At 40.1% G+C, this 19,948-nt stretch overlaps 2 protein-coding genes across 5 annotated transcripts; both read right to left on the bottom strand.

Annotated features, from left to right (window-relative positions):
• Positions 1–713: 713 nt before the first annotated feature.
• On the bottom strand, positions 714–13,783 carry LOC133485175 (transmembrane protein 182-like). 4 transcript variants are annotated; one of them, XM_061788585.1, is made up of 6 exons: positions 13,500–13,783; positions 9,783–9,906; positions 7,204–7,302; positions 6,846–6,983; positions 5,726–5,942; positions 714–4,416 (listed from the first exon to the last, which is right to left on the bottom strand). In XM_061788585.1, the coding sequence occupies exons 1-6, from the start codon at positions 13,677–13,679 to the stop codon at positions 4,350–4,352; spliced, it is 825 nt and encodes a 274-aa protein (XP_061644569.1). In that variant the 5' UTR covers positions 13,680–13,783; the 3' UTR covers positions 714–4,349. The 4 variants fall into 4 exon arrangements, with proteins under 4 accessions (XP_061644569.1, XP_061644570.1, XP_061644571.1 ...); XM_061788586.1 differs by having other exon boundaries at positions 13,509–13,783; XM_061788587.1 differs by lacking the exon at positions 714–4,416 and having other exon boundaries at positions 4,433–5,942.
• A 3,764-nt stretch (positions 13,784–17,547) lies between these two features.
• si:dkey-237j10.2 (uncharacterized protein LOC568721 homolog) lies at positions 17,548–18,935 on the bottom strand. Its single transcript, XM_061787851.1, has 2 exons — positions 18,706–18,935; positions 17,548–18,584 (listed from the first exon to the last, which is right to left on the bottom strand). The coding sequence occupies exons 1-2, from the start codon at positions 18,827–18,829 to the stop codon at positions 17,893–17,895; spliced, it is 816 nt and encodes a 271-aa protein (XP_061643835.1). The 5' UTR covers positions 18,830–18,935; the 3' UTR covers positions 17,548–17,892.
• Positions 18,936–19,948: the final 1,013 nt, after the last annotated feature.

Here is a 19,948-nt window from a genome sequence, read left to right as displayed (position 1 = left end):
GGAAATACAGACGTACAATACAGAAGAAAAAAAGGGATTGTGGGTACACAAACGAGTGTCTCCTGTCCAGACCTCTTCCTGTCAATGTGCCAAGCGCTTGGTTTTATTTTGTTTTGTTTTATGTACTGTATGTAAGGGGATTGCAAAACAGTCACATATTTGTTTTGTTTGCCAGAGAACTCTGTGAGTGTGTAGTAAGTACATGTGCTTATTGGATGAATCAATGTCAACACTTCTTCCACCTTTGTGACACTATAACCTGTACCTAAGAATCAACAACAATAAAAAAGAATCTTTTCGAGAGGGGAAGTAAACTCAAATGACTGAGATAATGTATTTGTGCAAGTGCGCACACCACCTTGGATATACCAATCATATTCAAACTCATGTTAAAAGAGAGTTAGCACACACCTGTCACAGCCCAAGTGGCGTACATGGATGAATATAACTATAAAATTCTATGATATGCTATGATTATGTAGCTTTATAGTCTTCAATCCTTTTCTTTCTTTTGTGTTTTAGGTCAGTGAGCATTTTGCACCATTTACGGAGCAATTGCTCGTCAAAATAATTCCCCCCCCCACCCCCCCACCCCCCCAAAAAACAAAAAAAACATTAAAATTTATGTTTGCATAATAAAACTTATTATTTACTTTTGAACAACAGTCTATCCATGGACAATTAATCCAAAATACACAAAAAGAAAGAAAAAATGCAGCTGGAATTGCAGTTTATTGCAGTAAAATGTGGCCCTTTATACATCTGGCACAAACGTTGGTGGTAGATGAGCAGAGAAAACAGAGAAAATGAGCTGTGGTATTAATTTTGGCTGAAACGCTTCATGGCTAAAGAAACACTTGGTAACAAAACACTGTGAGTGTCAAGCAGACACTGGATTTTGGAGCGGTAGAAAAAAAAACAAGAAAATAGAATGCAAAGTTTGATGTTGGACGTTACTGAGAGGAGGCTTAAGATTGAAGAGCTCCAGGTCGGTAAACTATGGTCAGCACAGAATCTTTTAGTAACATTTGAACATTTGACATCATACCGCTGTACAAACAAGAAACAAGAAAACACTGAATTTCAACTTGTAATGACAAACGTCTCATTCATATAGGTGAGTGGGGTTACAAGTGCATATTCATCTAAAATTCTTAAATTTACATAGAGAACATAGTGAACACACAGAGACGTGTTTTGCGACCAGATCATGTTGATCAGTTGATATTTTGAAAATCATCATCTGTAGTCTTTGAAAAATCATTGGTTACACTTGATCTTGAGCTGACAATGTTGCTGATGAATAAAGAAACAGAAGTTACTTTTTTGCATTCCTAACAAGTAAAGTTTTGTACTTTCATTGCCGCGTATTAGCAAAAAAGAGATCACTTTTACACAGTCGCAGATACACAGTTGTATATTATGTTAAAAAAAAATGAATTAACACATAACATGATACCATTCTCCATTAGTTCAACCTTTTTAACTGCCTCCTGCTATCATCATCTGGTGTAAGTGATCCTGTCTTTGTAAGGTTAATTGAAGGCAGGAGCTGTGACTGTCTCAGACATAATCTGCCTGCATTTTCACTTCAGTGTGTGTGCGTGTGTGTCAAGGGGAGGGATGTCTTTCATAAGTCCACACTTGTTATTTATACAAAACTGAAAAAAAGAAATGCACACAGAAACTCTTCTTTATCGCTCCACCTGCTGCCTCTCTACCTTAAACCCTCAAAACAGATTAGCAGTGTGTACATACAGTATGTGTGTATTTTTGTGTGCGCACGTGTATTTGGAGGAGGTGGGTCCGTTACTGGGGAATTTGAGATGTACAAAAGGAAAAAAAAAAACAACAATAATTTTTTTTTTTTTAAAAAAGGCTTGCGCGATGCCATAAGGCTTGCTTTTCTCTCATATCAGCGCTTATCTTGGCAGTCATTTTTGACAGGAGAAAAGCCTTTATCTGAGAGCAACTGTGTCCGTCTGCACTTTCACACACAAGCACACCCACACACACACACACACACACACACACAGATGCACGCTCAGAGGGCTCGCACACAGAGCAAGTAATCGGCTCACTATGGTTAGGGGGTTAAGGCATGGAAGAAAAGTGTTCACACCAAGTGTATCCTGTATTTGAATGGATTAGAGCTCACTTGCGTTTCAGTCCTGGTGCGCCAGAGGACTGAGGGATGTGTAGGGAAGCATGTTCCTATCCTTGCCTGCATTTTGTGACACAAAATAATGTTTGAAAATAAAAAAAAGATGTATTCTGACACTGAGTAATGCAAACTTGTACTTGGTACACTGGCTGGATGTAAATACACCGGCCCCTACGAAAGGTATATAGTTCTGGACTTAAAAGTGATGTATGCAGAAATAATTCCCCAAAAATTGACTCAATAGTAGACATATTTAATTTTCAGCCAGATTTTTTTTTTCACCCACTTTTAGATCAAAACCTGCATGACGTCAGCAGCAGAAGACGAGCACGTCCTTAACAAACTAGTACGTGTTCTGTGGCACAATAGTCGTCTATATTGAAAGTCTGGATGTTTTTTTTGTTGTTTTTTTTTTAACAATAATGAGTGAAAATAGTGAATTTAGATACATTTGAGTAGGCTTGTTTTCTTAGCGATCGCTGTCATTCTTTGTTGCAGAAGGAAGGCATGAAGTAAGTTATGCAAATGTATTTCTGCCTATAACACAATTTTGGTGTGCTGTTGTGATCATGTGAGTGTGCAACAGTATATGATCGCTTATTTTGGAAACTCAAGCAAGATGTCTTTTATATTTTTTTTTTGTTTTTGTTTTTTTAAAAGTTGTCATTTTAGAGGTGAGGGGATTCAGCCCGACAGGGACAATATATAAAAAAATTGCTTGCCCCAATATTTATCTTGTTATATGCACAGTGCAGGTGTACCTAATGAAGTGGCTGGTAAGTGCTTATGTTCCCTGGATCCACTAGGTTTCAATTAGACATATTTTAGAGGGAAGTTACAATGTTTTCCAATTATTATTGATAAGGTGATCAGAAAAAAACTATGGGCACAAATATCTACGGTCAGTTGTACCTGAAATGTCTGTTTGTAATTGCTTTTTGCATTTTCCCTTCCTTCCTGGTGCCTTTTCCACCATAATTCGTCCTTCTGTCCAATCATGCATGGAAAACGTTCCCTCTGAAGAGGAGAGCTGCAGAGACCTCAGCTGGCCACATGTGGGAATTAATTCTTTTACCATCGACAGTTGTTCAGTTTGAAAGTCGTTAATAGATGCCTAACTTCTAATAAACATTGCAGTCAATTATACATTCCATGACTTGAAGATGAATTACATTATTGCCCATGTGATTTCACACAAAAATCATAAGAACAACAATAATCAAATCTAGGCTGAAAACAGACCTTTTTACCTTGGCCCTCCCTGGTCCGTCTGTGTTTGTCTCTTGATGCCATTTTATTTTCAAACCTCTGATTTACTGTTGTTTCATTATGTCATGTAGCTACAATTTAGGGCAGATTACTGGAAACACCACAGTATATATATGGTGATGTATTAAAACTGAATTTATAATCTTTTGCCAGAATCCTCTTTTTTCTTACCTAATGCACTAGTTACAGCATTTTGGTTCAGTTCCATTTGTATTTAACTGTGTTATAGAAATAAACTTGACTTATTAACTTTCTTTCCTGTCATCGGATGTTGTATTAATTCTTTCATAATTACAATAATTAAAGACCAAAAATGTGAATTGTGGAAAATCTAAACATTGTTAATGAATTATTGAGGTTGTCCTAATACAAGACATAATCTTGAAATATATACGACACTGAAAAAAAAGCACTTATTTTTCGGTTGCACGCGATTAAAATGTAGCTAACTGACGTAATTTCCCGCTCTTTTCCTCGAAAATAATGACGTGTTTGGTTAACATGTTTTAATTATGTGTAAACGATGTACATGTTGGAATTAACTAAATTCAAACGACTTTTACTTCAGTGTACATCTAATATAACGTCTAAACAAACTGGCTAACATTAGCAACATGAGATCCAATAAAAGAGCAGTGTCAAAAAATCAGATAAAAGATTATTAATTCAGTTTGAGTACATCACCATACTGTGGTAATCTGCCCCAGATACTAGAAGAAACTGACTGTGAGACTGTGTTACTTTGGTTTTACAGTCAAGACACAATACACATGATGAAAGTGTATCATCTCATGTCATATTGTTGCTAGAATTATGCAAATAAGCCATATTGAGGCCTGTTGGAAAATGGAAAACAATGAATTTTGCAAGTGTTGGTTGTTTGTCTATACGTGCCCTGTGAATAATTGCCTGACTGTCAGTCTGGGATGTATTCCGCCTCTGGCTCCAAGTCTGATGGGATAGACTCCAGCTCATCCATGAACCTAATAAGGTGAGAAAATGGATGATGTTGGTTAAAATGAGAACAGTGGTATAGGTAGTTAAAGCTTGGTTTTGCTAGTTGGGAGAAGTGGTGGGTGACTGTATGCTGCATACCAACCTGTCATTCACTTTTCAAACACACCCTTGGATCCTCAAAATGGATCAGTTCTCACAGGCAAAGTCATTGTCATCCCTCTCCTGCTTCATCCTCCTCCCTGTCCAAATAATTCTAGTTTCCGGTCCACCCAGCCACTCACCATAGTCATACTGCTTTCCAACTTGTCTGATACCTTGCCGAAGGACAGGACACACAGCTGCATTGCTTCCCTTTGTGTCTCTTGTAGCGTGGATAAATACAAAAGTTCGTGAATGGAATCCATGAAACACTGATGGTTTGACTAGCATCAGGTAGTTTTAAATAAATATTAACAAAGGTTCATCCATCTATGTAACATATGAAGCTTTGTTAAGACACTAAAACAAGGACCGAGCCAGCTGTCTTCTCATTATTGATTATAACTGTGGGCAACTGTTTTTTATTTGTCCTTTATTTCTTATACAGTTGATGGGGAGTTTATACAGTCCAAGATAAATTTCTGTACTTTCTTACACAACTCTACAGGTACAGTATATCTCACTTGTGACTTGCATACTGACTAATGACTGATTAGAGTGTCCGAACAACCACTGTGTATGTTGGTTTGCTGTACGGTCATTTTAGGTCATTTTAACCCTAACAACAGCATATTCCATTTTCCCAAGCATGTTATGTTTTCCTAATGGTTGGTTTGTATGCAACTTCCTTTTTAATTAATCAAACTGTTTTATATGAAATAAAAATGGTATTTTTCCAGACACTGACTTGAAACACTGGCAAGAAATGAACACATTTGTGATGTCACAAAAACAATAAACAAATGGTGACAAATTCAGTCCTTTCAATGGGTGAAAAGAAACAAACTTTTAAAAATGAATCATGTCTGTCAAATTTGATCCTATTTGAATTAAAGAATGCAGTAAATTGTCAAACAAAGTGCCACCCAGATACATTCTGTTCAGCTGCTTGTACCTCAATCTCAGTTTAGATTGTAATTTCTTTTCCACATATTGAGATTGACACATGTGTAAGGCCCTTGGAGAGGCGTATGTGCTCTCTGGGAGCACAGACACTTTTTATATTTTGGTCTATTCCCCCCAACAAAATGTCTCTGCAGCAATGACTTGGAAGGACGATGATGTGATTTTGAGCAATTCTTTGCTCAGTCCCTGTGCAGGACATAAAAAGGTCAGTTGTCAGATGGCCTCGCTCACTTGTTGGCAAGCAGCACTCGTCCCACAAGCATGAAGATCAACCCAGAGAGGAGCTCCAGGGGCACGCCAGCTGCAGCCATCATGAACGACAGGCCGTAGAGCACCGAGACCTGGATATCGGTACACGTCTCCCCTCTCTCCTGGAGGATGTAACGCTTCACATCAACTACCTCCATCCACAGTATGAAGAGCAGCAACAAAAAGAGGAACAAGCATGCTGTGGAGAAACATAGATCAGGTGACAATTGCTTAAAAGATAATAATAAAATAAAAACATTTAAAAAAAAACACCATTCCCGTTTTTGCTATTGCCATGGTAGCAAAGTTTACACCCAACAGTAATTATGACAACCGCAAGTGAGATATGCACATCCGTGTATGCAGGGTGTGGCTGTCATGTAACAGGCATGAACAGCTGACAGCAGTAATGACTGCAACATTTGTTTCCTCCGAAAATAAACACTATATATACACAGTGGCTGAAATAAGTATTTAACACGTCACCATTTTTCTCACTAAATATACTTCCAAAGGTGCTATTGACCTGAACATTTCATCAGATGTTGGGAACAACCCAATTAATCCATATATACAAAGAAATTAGAACAAATAGGCTCAGAAATTAAATTGTGTGTTCCAGTGCACAAAGCAAGATCCATAATGGCATGGTTGGATGAGTTTGGTGAGGAATAACTCCCTGGCCCTGAACTCAACACAGACAAATACCTATCTGACCTGATACATGTTTTTTTTGATGAAAGAGCAAAGCGCCCCCCCAGATGCACTTCATAATATTGTAGATTGCACAGAATAGTAAGAATTACTATAGTTCCATAAGGGAGGAAACTGTGTACAGTAGGTTGCACGGTGACCGACTGGTTAGCACATCTGCCCGTAGGTGTGAATGTGAGTGAGAATGGTTGTTTGTTTATATGTGCGCTGCGATTAGCTGGTGACCACTTCAGGGTGTACCCCACCTCTCGCGCAGAATCAACTAGGATAGGCTCCAGCACGGCCGTGACTAAAGTGAGGATAAACGGTAAAGATGGATGGATGGATTGTGTACATTATATTTCACACGACAGACCAATTGTGGTCTTCACATAGTTTATTATTTTACCTGCAATGATGAGAAAGGCTCCACCCAGTTTGTAGAGTCTATGACTTATAAAGGGGACCCCACAGACCAGGAGGAAGCTTCCGGTCAGAGCTGAGGCCAGTGCGAGGATTATAAACACTGTCCAGAAACCTCGAAACACTGAAAAAAATACAAGCACATCAGTAATAATCTAACCTGCATTGTGCGTGCATGTGTGTGTGCATCTGTGCATCTGTGTGTGTGTGTGTGTGTGTGCGTAAAATCTATGGTGTTCTTGACTGGAAATATGATGTTCATCAACAGGAGGTTAGTAATCTCCTCTCAAATAATCTCCTGAGCAACTGTAAGCAAATAATTTAAAGATTGAAAGATTCACCACCTGCTGTAGCATCATAAATCGGATGAGGTACTGGTCCTAGTACAACTGGGAAAGGGAAGAGGTAGCCTTGGACACACACCTTTGATTCTGGTTGGTTTGCTATAATTGAAAGGAAAACGTAAATTAAAAAAAAAAAAAAAGAGTCCCCACCAATATACCTACTGAAGGAAAATTACTTCATGAGGTTGTTTCACAGTACTAAGCAAATCACAATTTGTATGCATAATGGTTAAAAAAAAAGGATCTTTTTGCTGATGAAAAGCCAGATTCAGAGAGCAAATGGGTATGTTTTGATAAAGGCATATTAAGGAAGGCTTATATGAGGCATATATCCTTTTAAGATGTTAAAAAGCCACCAATGAGCAGCAAACAAATATTTAAAGCTGAGATTTGATTGAGTGATGTTCTGAGCAGGAATAATGGGGCGTAAGACGGTAGCCCTATTTCTGAAGGTGTCAATAGAAATTATCTCTGCAAATTACAGTATGTGGAGTATCAAAAAAAACATTTCTTGCCATGGGACTGTGCTTTCTGCAGTAAAATTATTGCCCTGGAAGACAATGCAACAACCCACGGTGCATAGAATACCACTGAATCTTTGGCTGCTATGGGTATAAAGGGAGAAACTCTTGGGGTGGACACCATCATCTCACCGCAACCTTTTTGAGAACCTTTGGAGAATCTACAAATTCCAATTCCAATAAAGTTGGGACTTAGTGTTAAATATATACAATGATTTTTCAAATAATTTTCAACCTATATTCAACTGAATGGACTACATAGACAAGATATTTAAATTTGTTCATGTAAATTATATATTTTTTGTGTGTGCCAATATTCTCTCATTATAAATTTGATGCCTGTAACACGTTCCGAAAAAGTTGGGACAAAAACAATGAAAGACTGGGACATTCCACGGGTGAACAGGTTAATTGAAAACAGATGATTTTTATGGGCGGCACGGTGACCGACTGGTTAGAGCGACAGCCACACAGTTCTGAGGACCCGGGTTCAATCCCCGGCCCCGCCTGTGTGGAGTTTGCATGTTCTCCCCGTGCCTGCGTGGGTTTTCTCCGGGCACTCCGGTTTCCTCCCACATCCCAAAAACATGCATTAATTGGAGACTCTAAATTGCCCGTAGGCATGACTGTGAGTGCGAATGGTTGTTTGTTTCTATGTGCCCTGCGATTGGCTGGCAACCAGTTCAGGGTGTACCCCGCCTCCTGCCCGATGATAGCTGGGATAGGCTCCAGCACGCCCGCGACCCAAGTGAGGAGAAGCGACTCAGAAAATGGATGGATGGATGATTGTTATGATTGGGTATAAAAGGAGCAACCCCAAAAGGCTCAGTTCTTCACAAGCAACGATGAGGCGAGGCTCACCACTTTGTGAATAACTGTGTGAGCAAAGAGTCCAACAGTTGAAGAACAATGTTTCTCAACATACAATTGCAAGGAATTTGGGGATTTCATCATCTATCGACCATAATGTCATCAAAAGATACAGAGAATCTGGAGAAATCTCTGCATGTAAGCGGTAAGGCCAAAAACCAACATTGAATGTCCGTGACTCAGACGGCACTCCATTAAAAACCGGCATCCTTGTATGAACGATATTGTCAAACGGACTCAAGAACACTTCAGAAAACCATTGTCAGTTGACAGTTCGTCGGTACTTCTACAAATGCAAGTTAAAACTTTACCATGCAAAGCCAAAGACATATATCAACAACACCCAGAAATATCGCCGGCTTCTCTGGCCCTGAGCTTACCTGAGATGGACTGACGCACAGTGGAAAAGTGTGCTGTGGTCTGACGAGTCCATTAATGCTGGAAGGCACACGCGGGTTTTTGAGTAACATATGCTGCCATTCAAGCAATGACTTTTTCAGGGACATCCCTGCTTATTTCAGCAAGACAATACCAAGCCACATTCTGAACATATTACAACAGCATGACTTTGTAGTAAAAGAGTGTGGGTACTAGACTGGCCTGCCAGCAGTCCATACCTGTCTCCCATTGAAAAATTGTGGTGCATTATTAGGCACAAAATACGATAACAGAGACCCTGGACTGTGGAGCAACAAAGTTGTACATCAAACAAGAATAGGGAAGAATTCCCTCACCTAGAGAGCTTCAACAATTAGTATCCTCAGTTCCCAAATGCTTACTGAGTGTTGCAAAAGGAAAGGTGATTGTAACACAGTGGTAAACATGCCCCTGTCCCAGCTTTTTTGGAAGGGTGTTGCAGGCATCAAATTCAAAATGAATAAGTGGATATATGCAAAAACTGCATATTCTTGATAATATGGAACACAGTCTATTTTCTATGTGTATGTATATTGTTATATGGTATTTGAATTTGTTAAAAATATGTAAAAAATTTCAATCATGGACAATTATGTTAAGCTTTTGTGTGTGTTTTTTTTTACTTTCTTTCTTTCATAATTATATTTTCTTTTCTTTTTTTGTTATTTATTTTTTGGCATCATACAAGAAGTTTACAAATATGGTTCCTTGTCCAAAATTACAGCACTATACAGATCAAAACCAGCCTCATTGTAAAAGTCTTTCACATACTGAAAAATGTTGCCATGACTGCATCTGCAGTGGGTTCCACCTGGAACACACAGCGCCAAAAAAAGCCTTCATGGTGGAGGGTGAGCGACGCAGGAGAGGTGGTGACTGCTTTTACAAACTGCAGCTGAAGAACAAAAAGAGACAGGCTGACATCAGTTGTCAAAAAATAAATAAAGACACGGCACCCGAAATATCTATCAGTCAGTCAACATATGACTGTTCTGCTGCTCTTAGGGCCCACATTGCTAAATGAAAGGTTTCAAGACATCCAATGTGGTTGTGATCGGGAGGTTTGTGCAGCTTTGAAGAAGAACTTATGAAACATGCGTGCTCATACATTCCACTGACATGACAAAAATATGATTGATGACACACAATCATCCTATGGAAAATGAAATGCTTAGATTGGACTTTTCAGGACTACTTGGTCTCATAAATGTGTAAATGTGTGCCTCTGTACTTAGGGCCATATTCTCCCATGAGCGTATGTGGGAAAAGGCGTGCAGTTAGATGCCTTTCTGGCTACTCACTTTCTCCCATGAACTGATGTCTGCCACTTATACACCTTCATGCCAGATGGGTGCTCTGGGTGGAGCATCCCTAAAATGCTGGTGTTACCTGTCAAAACTGGCATTCTGCGTATTCTCATGTCGACTAGAGCATTTCATCCATTTAATTTTCAAAACCGCTTATCCTGGTTAGGGTCGCGGGGCGCTGGAGCCTATCCCAGCTGACTTCGGGCGAAGGGACTGACTGGTTGCCAGTCAGTCTCAGGGCACATATAGACACGGACAACAATTCGCACTCACATTCACACCGTCACTGAGTGGGAACTGATCCCACGTTGCCCGCACCAAAGTCAGGCGAGTGCACCACTACACCATCAGTGACACTTCCAGAAATATATCACATTTATTTAAACTCCCACTGTAAGAAAGATGTTTTCTTTTTATTTGCTTTCTTTTTCACCGCAATTTCAACCTGTTGGCACACTGTACACCAACATTGACTTGACTGGACTGTGAGGCCATCGTTAAAGTATGCCGGCTATTGGAGGATTAGCACTCCAGCCAGACCAACAACCCCACTGCATTCCGGGGCCATGAAGTGAATTCGTCGATGGGGGAGGGGGGAACGATCGTCGTGGCCACACCTGGCGCTTCCCCTGACTACCTTACCAGTGCTCAATAAAGTAACAAGCCAATTGATTTCAATAACCTAAAAGGACGGTAGACACACACCAATTTTTTTTAATGGACATCTAAACATGCATTCTGTCATAAGGTGGTCTGGTGAAATTACCTTTATTGGATTTATTTCATGCTCTCCTTCAAAGTGTAGCCAGAGCAGTTTGCACATTCTGACTCCTGACTGCACTGCATCCACTGCATAAGGCCTTTTCAAATTTCAAGTGTGCTTTATCTTTTTCATGGATTTAACTGACATTCACAAGTTTCAGGAAAAATTAATTTTCCAAGATTTACAGAGACCCTCCATTGTCAATGAATCATGCCTTTGGTATTGCTGCATTCTTTCACAACTTGAGCACGATTGTTGAATATGGCCTGTAGTGAGAGACGAGAAATGATACTGGAAAAAGTATGTGCTAACAATAAAGAGTCTTGGGCCACCATGAGCTTTGTTGTTAATTAGCTTTTCTACAGTAGTGTAGGCCTAAATGGCGCCCTGTGTGAAGTCGCCCCCTACACGCTAGATGTCCCCGAGTCCGCTCATCAATAGTGTGTGTGCATGTTTGTGTGTGTGTGTTTGCTGCCGGAAATTTTAACCGTTCACTATGCTACGTGGGCAGGAACTTATCATTAATTTCTATTCATTACTTGGTCAATCGATTTCTCAGCAGGGGGTGAATGACACCCAACCCCCCAGACTACCACCCTGTGCGGTTGCACACTTTCACATGCCAATAAATAAATAAAGTACTAAGACATAGTAAGTCAAATCTTCCAGCACAACCGATGGTCCGCAGATAGTTTCCATAGCATCAGCGGGACCTCATTGTTTAAAGGTATCAAGAATTTCAAAGCAGTAAAAATACAAGACAGAGAGAGAAGACAGTCATCAAGTAGAGAAATTATGGCACAACAGCGACATTATAAAGAACGGGACAACCCTCCAAAATTGATGAAAAGATGAGAATAAAACTACAAAAAAATAATAAAAACAATAATAACAAGGTGGAGGGAAATATGAAAAGTTCCAAATACCAGTCATTGTTTGCACAAAACCTTAATGCCTTTGCTAGAAAGCAAAAAGCAAAACAAAAAAATATGTCAGGAAAAGCCTACAAGAAAGCTAAACTTCATTTGGGGTTAATCATAGACAGATGTGTGCTGACTACCATTCAACATGAGTTTGAAGAAGATGTGCACATTTGTGCAACCACATTATCTTAGGTCTTTATTTTTACTTCCCCTCTTAAAAGGGTTTAGATTTTATTTTTTTTATTGAGTTCTACAAGTTACAGGTCACAATGTTGCCAAATGTTTTGAACTGATTAATCTTGGTCTCATTTTTACATCACAATAACCTGGAGTGTGTTTTTATAGTGACTGTAGGTACTTTATATTAACAAAGTCAATACATCCATCCATCCATCCATTTTCTGAGCCGCTTCTCCTCACTAGGGTCACGGGGGCGGCGCGGGAGCCTATCCCAGCTGTCATCGGGCAGGAGGCGGGGTACACCCTGAACTGGTTGCCAGCCAATCCTAGGGCACATAGAAACAAACAACCATTCGCACTCACAGTCATGCCTACGGGCAATTTAGAGTCTCCAATTAATGCATGTTTTTGGGATGTGGGAGGAAACCGGAGTGCCCGGAGAAAACCCACGCAGGCACGGGGAGAACATGCAAACTACACACAGGCGGGGCCGGGGATTGAACCCAGGTCCTCAGAACTGTGAGGCTGACGCTCTAACCAGTCGCCCACCGTGCCGCCAAAAAAGTCAATACAAGGGGAAAAAAACAACAGAACAATCTGGTCTTACGGGAATGTGTTTTTTTGCTGCTTTTCAAAAATGTCACGAAGAGGCAGCTTAAATGGAAAGGATTCCGCAATTTGGGGGCAACGGTAACAACAATTGTCAGACAGATGGACCAACAATAAAATATATGTTGCTTGTATGTCACAATACAATACTCCTATCACTTTTTTTCACTTCTGTTGACGGGATGTGAGTCCTACTAAGTGAGATTTTAGTTAAAGTATAGTAGTTTAGTTTAGTATAAAATATATACTATCGATAAAGTCATCATAGCATTGCTAATAAATGCAAATCTAGACTTATGCACAGTGCTGCAAGCACAACTGAACAATTTGCGCAGCTTTGTAATATTGTATTCAGAGTTTTGGGTGCCTGCATAATTAAATCTACTGAATAAATGCCTCAAATTCTGAATATTTAATTAAGGAACATTACAGTATCCCAGAACATATCTGAAGCATCTCACATTGAAATGTCATAACAATGTGGCAAATGTTGTGGGAAGCACTGGACGCAATTTGCTGACCAATGAAAGAAAGTGAGTATTGCGAGGAAAAACTACAGGATGTGTTAGATACAGTATACTAAGTGTGCCAAGCATTTCCTCCATTTTGTGGGAAAAAACGAACTATGAAACATTATTTTGGCTATGTTTATACACAGTCTACTCTAAAATACACTTCATCCATTTCAACAAAAACATTTTCATACCTGTCTTACCTCAGTGTCGTTGGCATCTTTTTCTACTGTTGTTTCTGCGGTTGGCCATGTGTAAGGTCCACAATTGTCACTGGCCACCAACCAGTAGTCTGTACCAAAGGCCAAAAAGAAACATACGGTCCCCAATGCTCCAAATATCCCCCCAGCTAAGGCTGCAGCTCCCACCCTCATAGCTCCAATCGAGAATCCTCTTGACAACTATCTTCTCTCCAGACTTTGAGATTAGTGACACCTCGGCGTTGTCCACTCTGCAGCCCTCTGCCAAACTTTTTCTGGACCACTCCCTGGCATGTGGGGAGCTGTGAGGGGGCAAGAAGCTCCAGTAACTAAGGAGGCAGGGGTACCAGAGTTATTTTCGGAAGCATGTCTGCCCTCATCAAATTTCCCTTGGTGTGCCAAGCATTTGTAAAGCCAATGGGGACTGGTTGTTGTGTGTGTAGAATGAAGACGGCAAGTGTGCAAGCTTTAAGGAACGCAACGTATCTGTTAGCTTGGTGTTTCTCTATGAGGAGCACTTTGAAAAGGAATTAGACCGGAGATCCAAATGACCTTCAAATCTGTAGGCAAGGAAGGTTTTACATTAGGTTGTACACACTCCGTGTGATTGTCAATTGTTTTCTGCCCTCTTATTTGTCAGTTGTTCTTCTTGATTCAAAGCAAAGCGGGGGTGTTTCTATGTGGCAGGTGGAACTGAGACCATCAGAGACCATCTCGTGGGAAATGCTTTTGTATTCTGATGAGTGTTCACTTGGAGCATGGAGAACGGCGACACTAGAAAAGCTGGGTAAAAGCGGGCTATTTTCCTGTGTGAAGTCACAATGGGTACTTTTATCTCCTGTATCTCTGGTGACACATTATGGACATGGGGCAGTGCCAGTGCAAATAAATACAAATTAATGGCATTAATTATTATTATTATTATTATTATTATTGAGTCATAAAATATTAATATAAATATTAAACAATAGTTTAATATTTATATTAATATTTTATGACTCAATAAGTCTCCAGTCTGCCTTCCAATGAACTCTTCATCCACTTCCTATTATGTACAGTATAGGGAAGCCTGATACGAAATGGGTCATGCATCCCAGGTAACTTTTTGATTCAGGTGTATTATATTACCATTATATATTATAAATATTATTAATAATTGTATAGCCCTGTAAAGCACTTTTCACAGAGAGGATCCGCATAGGTAAGATGCACTTGACAAAAGAAGCCGTGATTTTACAAGAGAAGATATCATTCGACGTGAATGAAGTTGCAAGTTTGTATAAAAAAATCCTAAAAAAAAAATCTTTATGCTTATGGTATTGTGACTTTTTACACAAAGCTTCAATTTTTTTCATAAGAGGAACATTTTGTTTTATATTTTAAATGTATAACTTGTGTATTTTGTTTTTAAATTTTATTTTATTTTATTTTATTTTATTTATTTATTTATTTATTTATTAATTATGTGAAAATAGGCGGCATGGTGGACGACTGGTTAGAGTGTCTGCCTCACAGTTCTGAGGACCGGGGTTCAATCACCAGCCCCGCCTGTGTGGAGTTTGTATGTTCTCCCCGTGCCTGCGTAGGTTTTCTCCGGGCACTCCGATTTCCTCACACATCCCAAAAACATGCATAGTAGGTTAATTGACAACTCAAATTGCCCGTAGGTGCGAACGGTTGTTTGTTTGTATGTGCCCTACGATTGGCTGGCAACCAGTTCAGGATGTACCCCACCTCCTGCCCGATGATAGCTGGCATAGGCTCCAGTACGCCCGCGACCCTAGTGAGGAGAAGTGGCTCAGAAAATGGATGGATGGATGTGTGAAAATAATATAAAATTTAAATGTTATTCTTTTAATAACTGATAACAATTTTTTTTCACAAGAAAGAAAAAGTATGGGCGGAACGGTGGGCGACTGGTTAGAGCGTCAGCCTCACAGTTCTGAGGACCCGGGTTCAATCCCCTGCCCCGCCTGTGTGGAGTTTGCATGTTCTCCCCGTGCCTGCGTGGGTTTTCTCCGGGCACTCCGGTTTCCTCCCACATCCCAAAAACATGCATTAATTGGAGACTCTAAATTGCCCTGAGGCATGACTGTGAGTGCGAATGGTTGTTTGTTTCTATGTGCCCTGTGATTGGCTGGCAACCAGTTCAGGGTGTACCCCGCCTCCTGCCCGATGACAGCTGGGATAGGCTCCAGCACGCCCGCGACCCTAGTGAGGAGAAGCGGCTCAGAAAATGGATGGAAGAAAAAGTATGTTTTATATTATCAATTTTCATTCATAAAAAAATTAACAATGTATTATAACTGTAGTAAGAAGAGGAACAAAACTTCAACTTTGGTCTTGAAAATGTTTGAGAATGCTCTCTGTAATGAATGACATACACAGTACAGGAACACTAGTCACTAAATTTCAGTCAATATTCTTTAACACCCATCCATCCATCCATTTTCTGAGCCGCTTCTCCTCACTAGGGTCGCGGGCGTGCTGGAGCCTATCCCAGCTGTCATCGGGCAGGAGGCGGGGTACACCCTGAACTGGTTGCATTCTTTAACACTTCAAATGAAAAACAATAATTTCTAGCAGATGCATTGCATACCTGTGTAATTTTTGTCTGCTCACTTTGGTCTGGTATGTTATAATAGCAGTTTTTTGGCATTTCTCTTTCTTTCATGTGTCTTTATGGATCTCTTTCTACTGTAGTTGCATATCAGTCTTGGTCCAAAGAATTTAAACATCAAAACTAGAGCGAACAGTCCATAGTTACTCAAACAATGAACAACTAATATTACTTTATGGCCTGGGTGTGGAACTTTAAAAATTTGGTTTTTGTTGCCATCTACTGGAGACAAATGTCTCCCAAATCAAAATCAAATGAAACAACAACATTCATTGGTGGCCTGAGACGTCAAGGTGTGTAATAAGTATTTCTACTTTTACCAGAGTACTTTTTTCTGTACTTCTTAAGTAGCCTGGAGAGTGTGGGTACTTTTGCCACCTCTGGTCCGTCGTAGGCCTTTTAACACTTCTTTGTACGATAATGTTTTTTTTTTACTAGTCACATGGGATACACAGTGGACAGAAAAAGTCTGCACACTGCTGTTCAACTTTCAAGGTGGTGATTTAAACAAATGACACCAGGATAAATAATTGCAAGTCATTTTCCACAATTAATGTGACCTATAACCTGTATAATTCACTGTAACTGAAATGCATTTTTAGAGGGTGACAGTGAAAATAAATAACTGAACAATTGCAGTGAATTGTGAAGTAGGCTGTTCCTGGCATTTTCTATATAAATACATATATGTATGTATGTATACATATATATCCATACATCCATATTCTGAGCCGCTTCTCCTCACTTGGGTCGCGGGCGAGCTGGAGCCTGTGCCAGCTATCATCGGGCAGGAGGTGGGGTACACCATGAAGTGGTTGCCAGCCAATCGCAGGGCACATACATTTTATGTTTGATTACTTGTATGATTACTTGGGTTGTTCCCAACATCTGGTGAAAATTTCATATGAATAGCATCTTCGGAAATATATGTAGTGAGAAAAATGGTGATGTGTTAAATACTTATTTCACCTACTGTGTATATACATACATATATAAATATATATAAATTCAAGGGCAGATACGCCATAATGTTTGGCTTAGAAATTTGTAAATCTGACTCCAATATTAGTGCCTCACCAGCCATGAACCTCAACACTCGTCACTACCAATGTGGGTAGGATTAGAAATGAGCTCATCAGATGGACAGCTAAGGTTAGATGTTTTGGAGACAATGTTATAGAGACCAGACTTCGATGGTTTGGACATGTTCAGAGGATAAATAGTGAGTATGTTGGTGGAAGAATGATGAGTATATGGTGCTGGCGGGCAAGGAGTTAGGAGTTAGAGGAAAACCTAAGAGAAAGTTGATAGATTCCCTAAGAGAAGACATGAGGGTAGTTGCTGTTAAAAAGGGAGGATGCAGAATAAAGGCTTAGATGGAAAAGGATGACGCGCTGTGGTGACCACAAAAGGGACAAGCTGAAAGGAAAAGATGACAGATTTAATTTTCTTTACAATATTTCGTCCGTATCAAAGGAGAGCTACTCTTAATCACAGTTTACATAAATGTAGTAAATGTCTCCCCAAATCACAGGTATATCACCAGTGGTATGTTGAAATTGTGGTGTTGTACAAAAATCTACCAGCAGGTGTCATATGCAAGCAGTTAAAGAAGAATCACGTCACCAAAAGTGAGAGAAATCTCAAATTATCCATTACAGTGAAACAAAACACATTGTAGTCCTTGAAATTTCTATGGATGAAAAGAATAAAAATCAACTATGTTTGTAATGTAAGTAATATATGCAAGTACCACCTTAAATGCTTTCATTCTGGGTGAACATCCTCAGAAATACGAAGGATGGGAGTGCTAAAGTTGGAGGAACACGGAGCTAAGTTCGGGGTGGTCAGTTGACTTATCTTCTTGCCTCTCTCTCCTCCAGGTCCCTTTTCCAAACTGGACTCCAGCGAGTCGGGGCCCTGCTGTAAGTTGTTAGGTTGCAGAGGGGGCACCAGGCCATGCAGGAGGCTGTTACCCAGGTTGGAGTTGCATCGAGCCAGGTTATCAGTCAGGTGCTGCAAATATACCTCATCCAGCTTTTTCTCCAGAAGTCCATTTAGCAATGAGTTTGACATGGGCTCTAACTGTGAGGTGGGCAGACCCAAGCTGGTGTTCACCCCATCACCCATAACCAGATAGCCTTGGTCTGGCAGTGATAGGAGAGACTCGTGAAGTAACTGCTGCTGTTCTGCACGCTCTGACAGAGTCAAAGCACAAGAGTGAGCATAAAGATCTTGCTGAGTGGCGCTGGTTCTGGGATTATAAGAGATGGGGCCAGAGTCAGCCACCTGGAGGTCAGGATAATGTTCCAGGAGGCTGCAAGGACCTGAACACAGAGTCAGGTCCATTTCGAGGGCTTGAGCAGGTGAACACCTAAGGATAGAAAGGCCTGTGGCAGCTGGAGGTACTTTGCGCAATTTATTAGAAACTCTGTAGTCAGTCTCATCCTGGTCTAGACCTAAACATACAATACACAAAATACACATACAATAAAAGAGTTTGTAATTTGTCATTCCTTAACAAGTCCTATTTCACAGTGCAGTCACAAGTTTAGTGATAACTCGTGAGTGATAACTCACCTCTCTGTTGAAGGTCTGTCTGAGGAATACTCGAACTTGTCTGCAACTTGTGTCCCATGGAATCAGAAGTAACCTTTTTGTCCTCCTTGTAAGGCAACACCCTCAGAAAACTTTCTCCCAGCATCACTCACAATTATGTCTTTGCTATTGCCTTTTTGTTGCTAGTCGTTAAAACTAGAATTAAAATGTGACTGCGGATGTAAATGTGGAGATCTACTGGACTGTGTCACTTCTCCAACAGAGAAGTGACCTCTCCACCCACTCAACTTACTTCCTTAATCAAGAATTAAAAAAAACAATAAGAAAAGAGAAGAAGGCGACTGCTATTTCATGATGAGTAGACAAACTTGAAATTTAAAATGTATCCTCTGTGCGTGACTCTTTGTTGTTGTTGTTAATTTTTGTGTTTTAACATTGTGTCATCTCAGGGTTTCAGCTGATTAAACATATGAACTGTTGATGTTATTTTTTTTCAGGTCATACAAAGAAATTTAATCTGAAAATATTTTATCTTAAACTCAAGTATAGTATGTACCTGAGCAAGTGAGAGATTATGTAGCGCGTGCTGTGTAGGGCAGCGTTTCCCAACCTTTATTGAGCCAAGAAATCATTTTTATGTAGGGAAAAGTCCCATGGCATACCACCAAAGAAAAATGTCAACAAAAAAGGATACTAAAATCGTGATCTCTTCTCAATTTATACACAAATTGACTTTCTCAATATGAGATTTTGGGCCTGTTTAATTGAACGCAAAGCTGTTTTTCCCAATTTTCAGACGAATGGAGTGAAATTGGATCATTTCCCACGGCACGCTGGATGATCTTTCAAGGCACACTAGGGTGCCAAAACAACCTATTTGGGAATCACTGGTGTAGAGTGGTGTTGTCAAAGTGTGGTCCTCCACTCAATTCAACCCATGGTTTTGTGACACCAGTAGTGGATGCTTAGGTATGAGTCGACTGAGAAGACGAATCAGTAGCTGAAGACCAAGTCGATTAGAAAGTTGTACTCCTTTTTCTTGCACGAGTTTTCTGTTGGTACTCCGGCTTCATCCCACACTCCAAAAACATGCATGCGAAGTGAAAACTCTAAATTGCCCATAGGTGTGAATGTGCGAGGGAATGGTTGCTTGTGACTGACTGGTGTCATAGCAATTTCTCAGTGACAGTCTGGAATTGTTTGAGAAACACTGTAATGGATGACAAATTAAGTAGAATACAGCCATTCAGTAGTACATCAAACT

This window comes from Phyllopteryx taeniolatus, chromosome 10, assembly GCF_024500385.1.
Source record: "Phyllopteryx taeniolatus isolate TA_2022b chromosome 10, UOR_Ptae_1.2, whole genome shotgun sequence".
Classification (NCBI taxonomy): Eukaryota; Metazoa; Chordata; class Actinopteri; order Syngnathiformes; family Syngnathidae; genus Phyllopteryx; species Phyllopteryx taeniolatus.
Note: the sequence above shows the minus strand (reverse complement) of the source record. Positions and strands in the feature narration are given on the sequence as shown.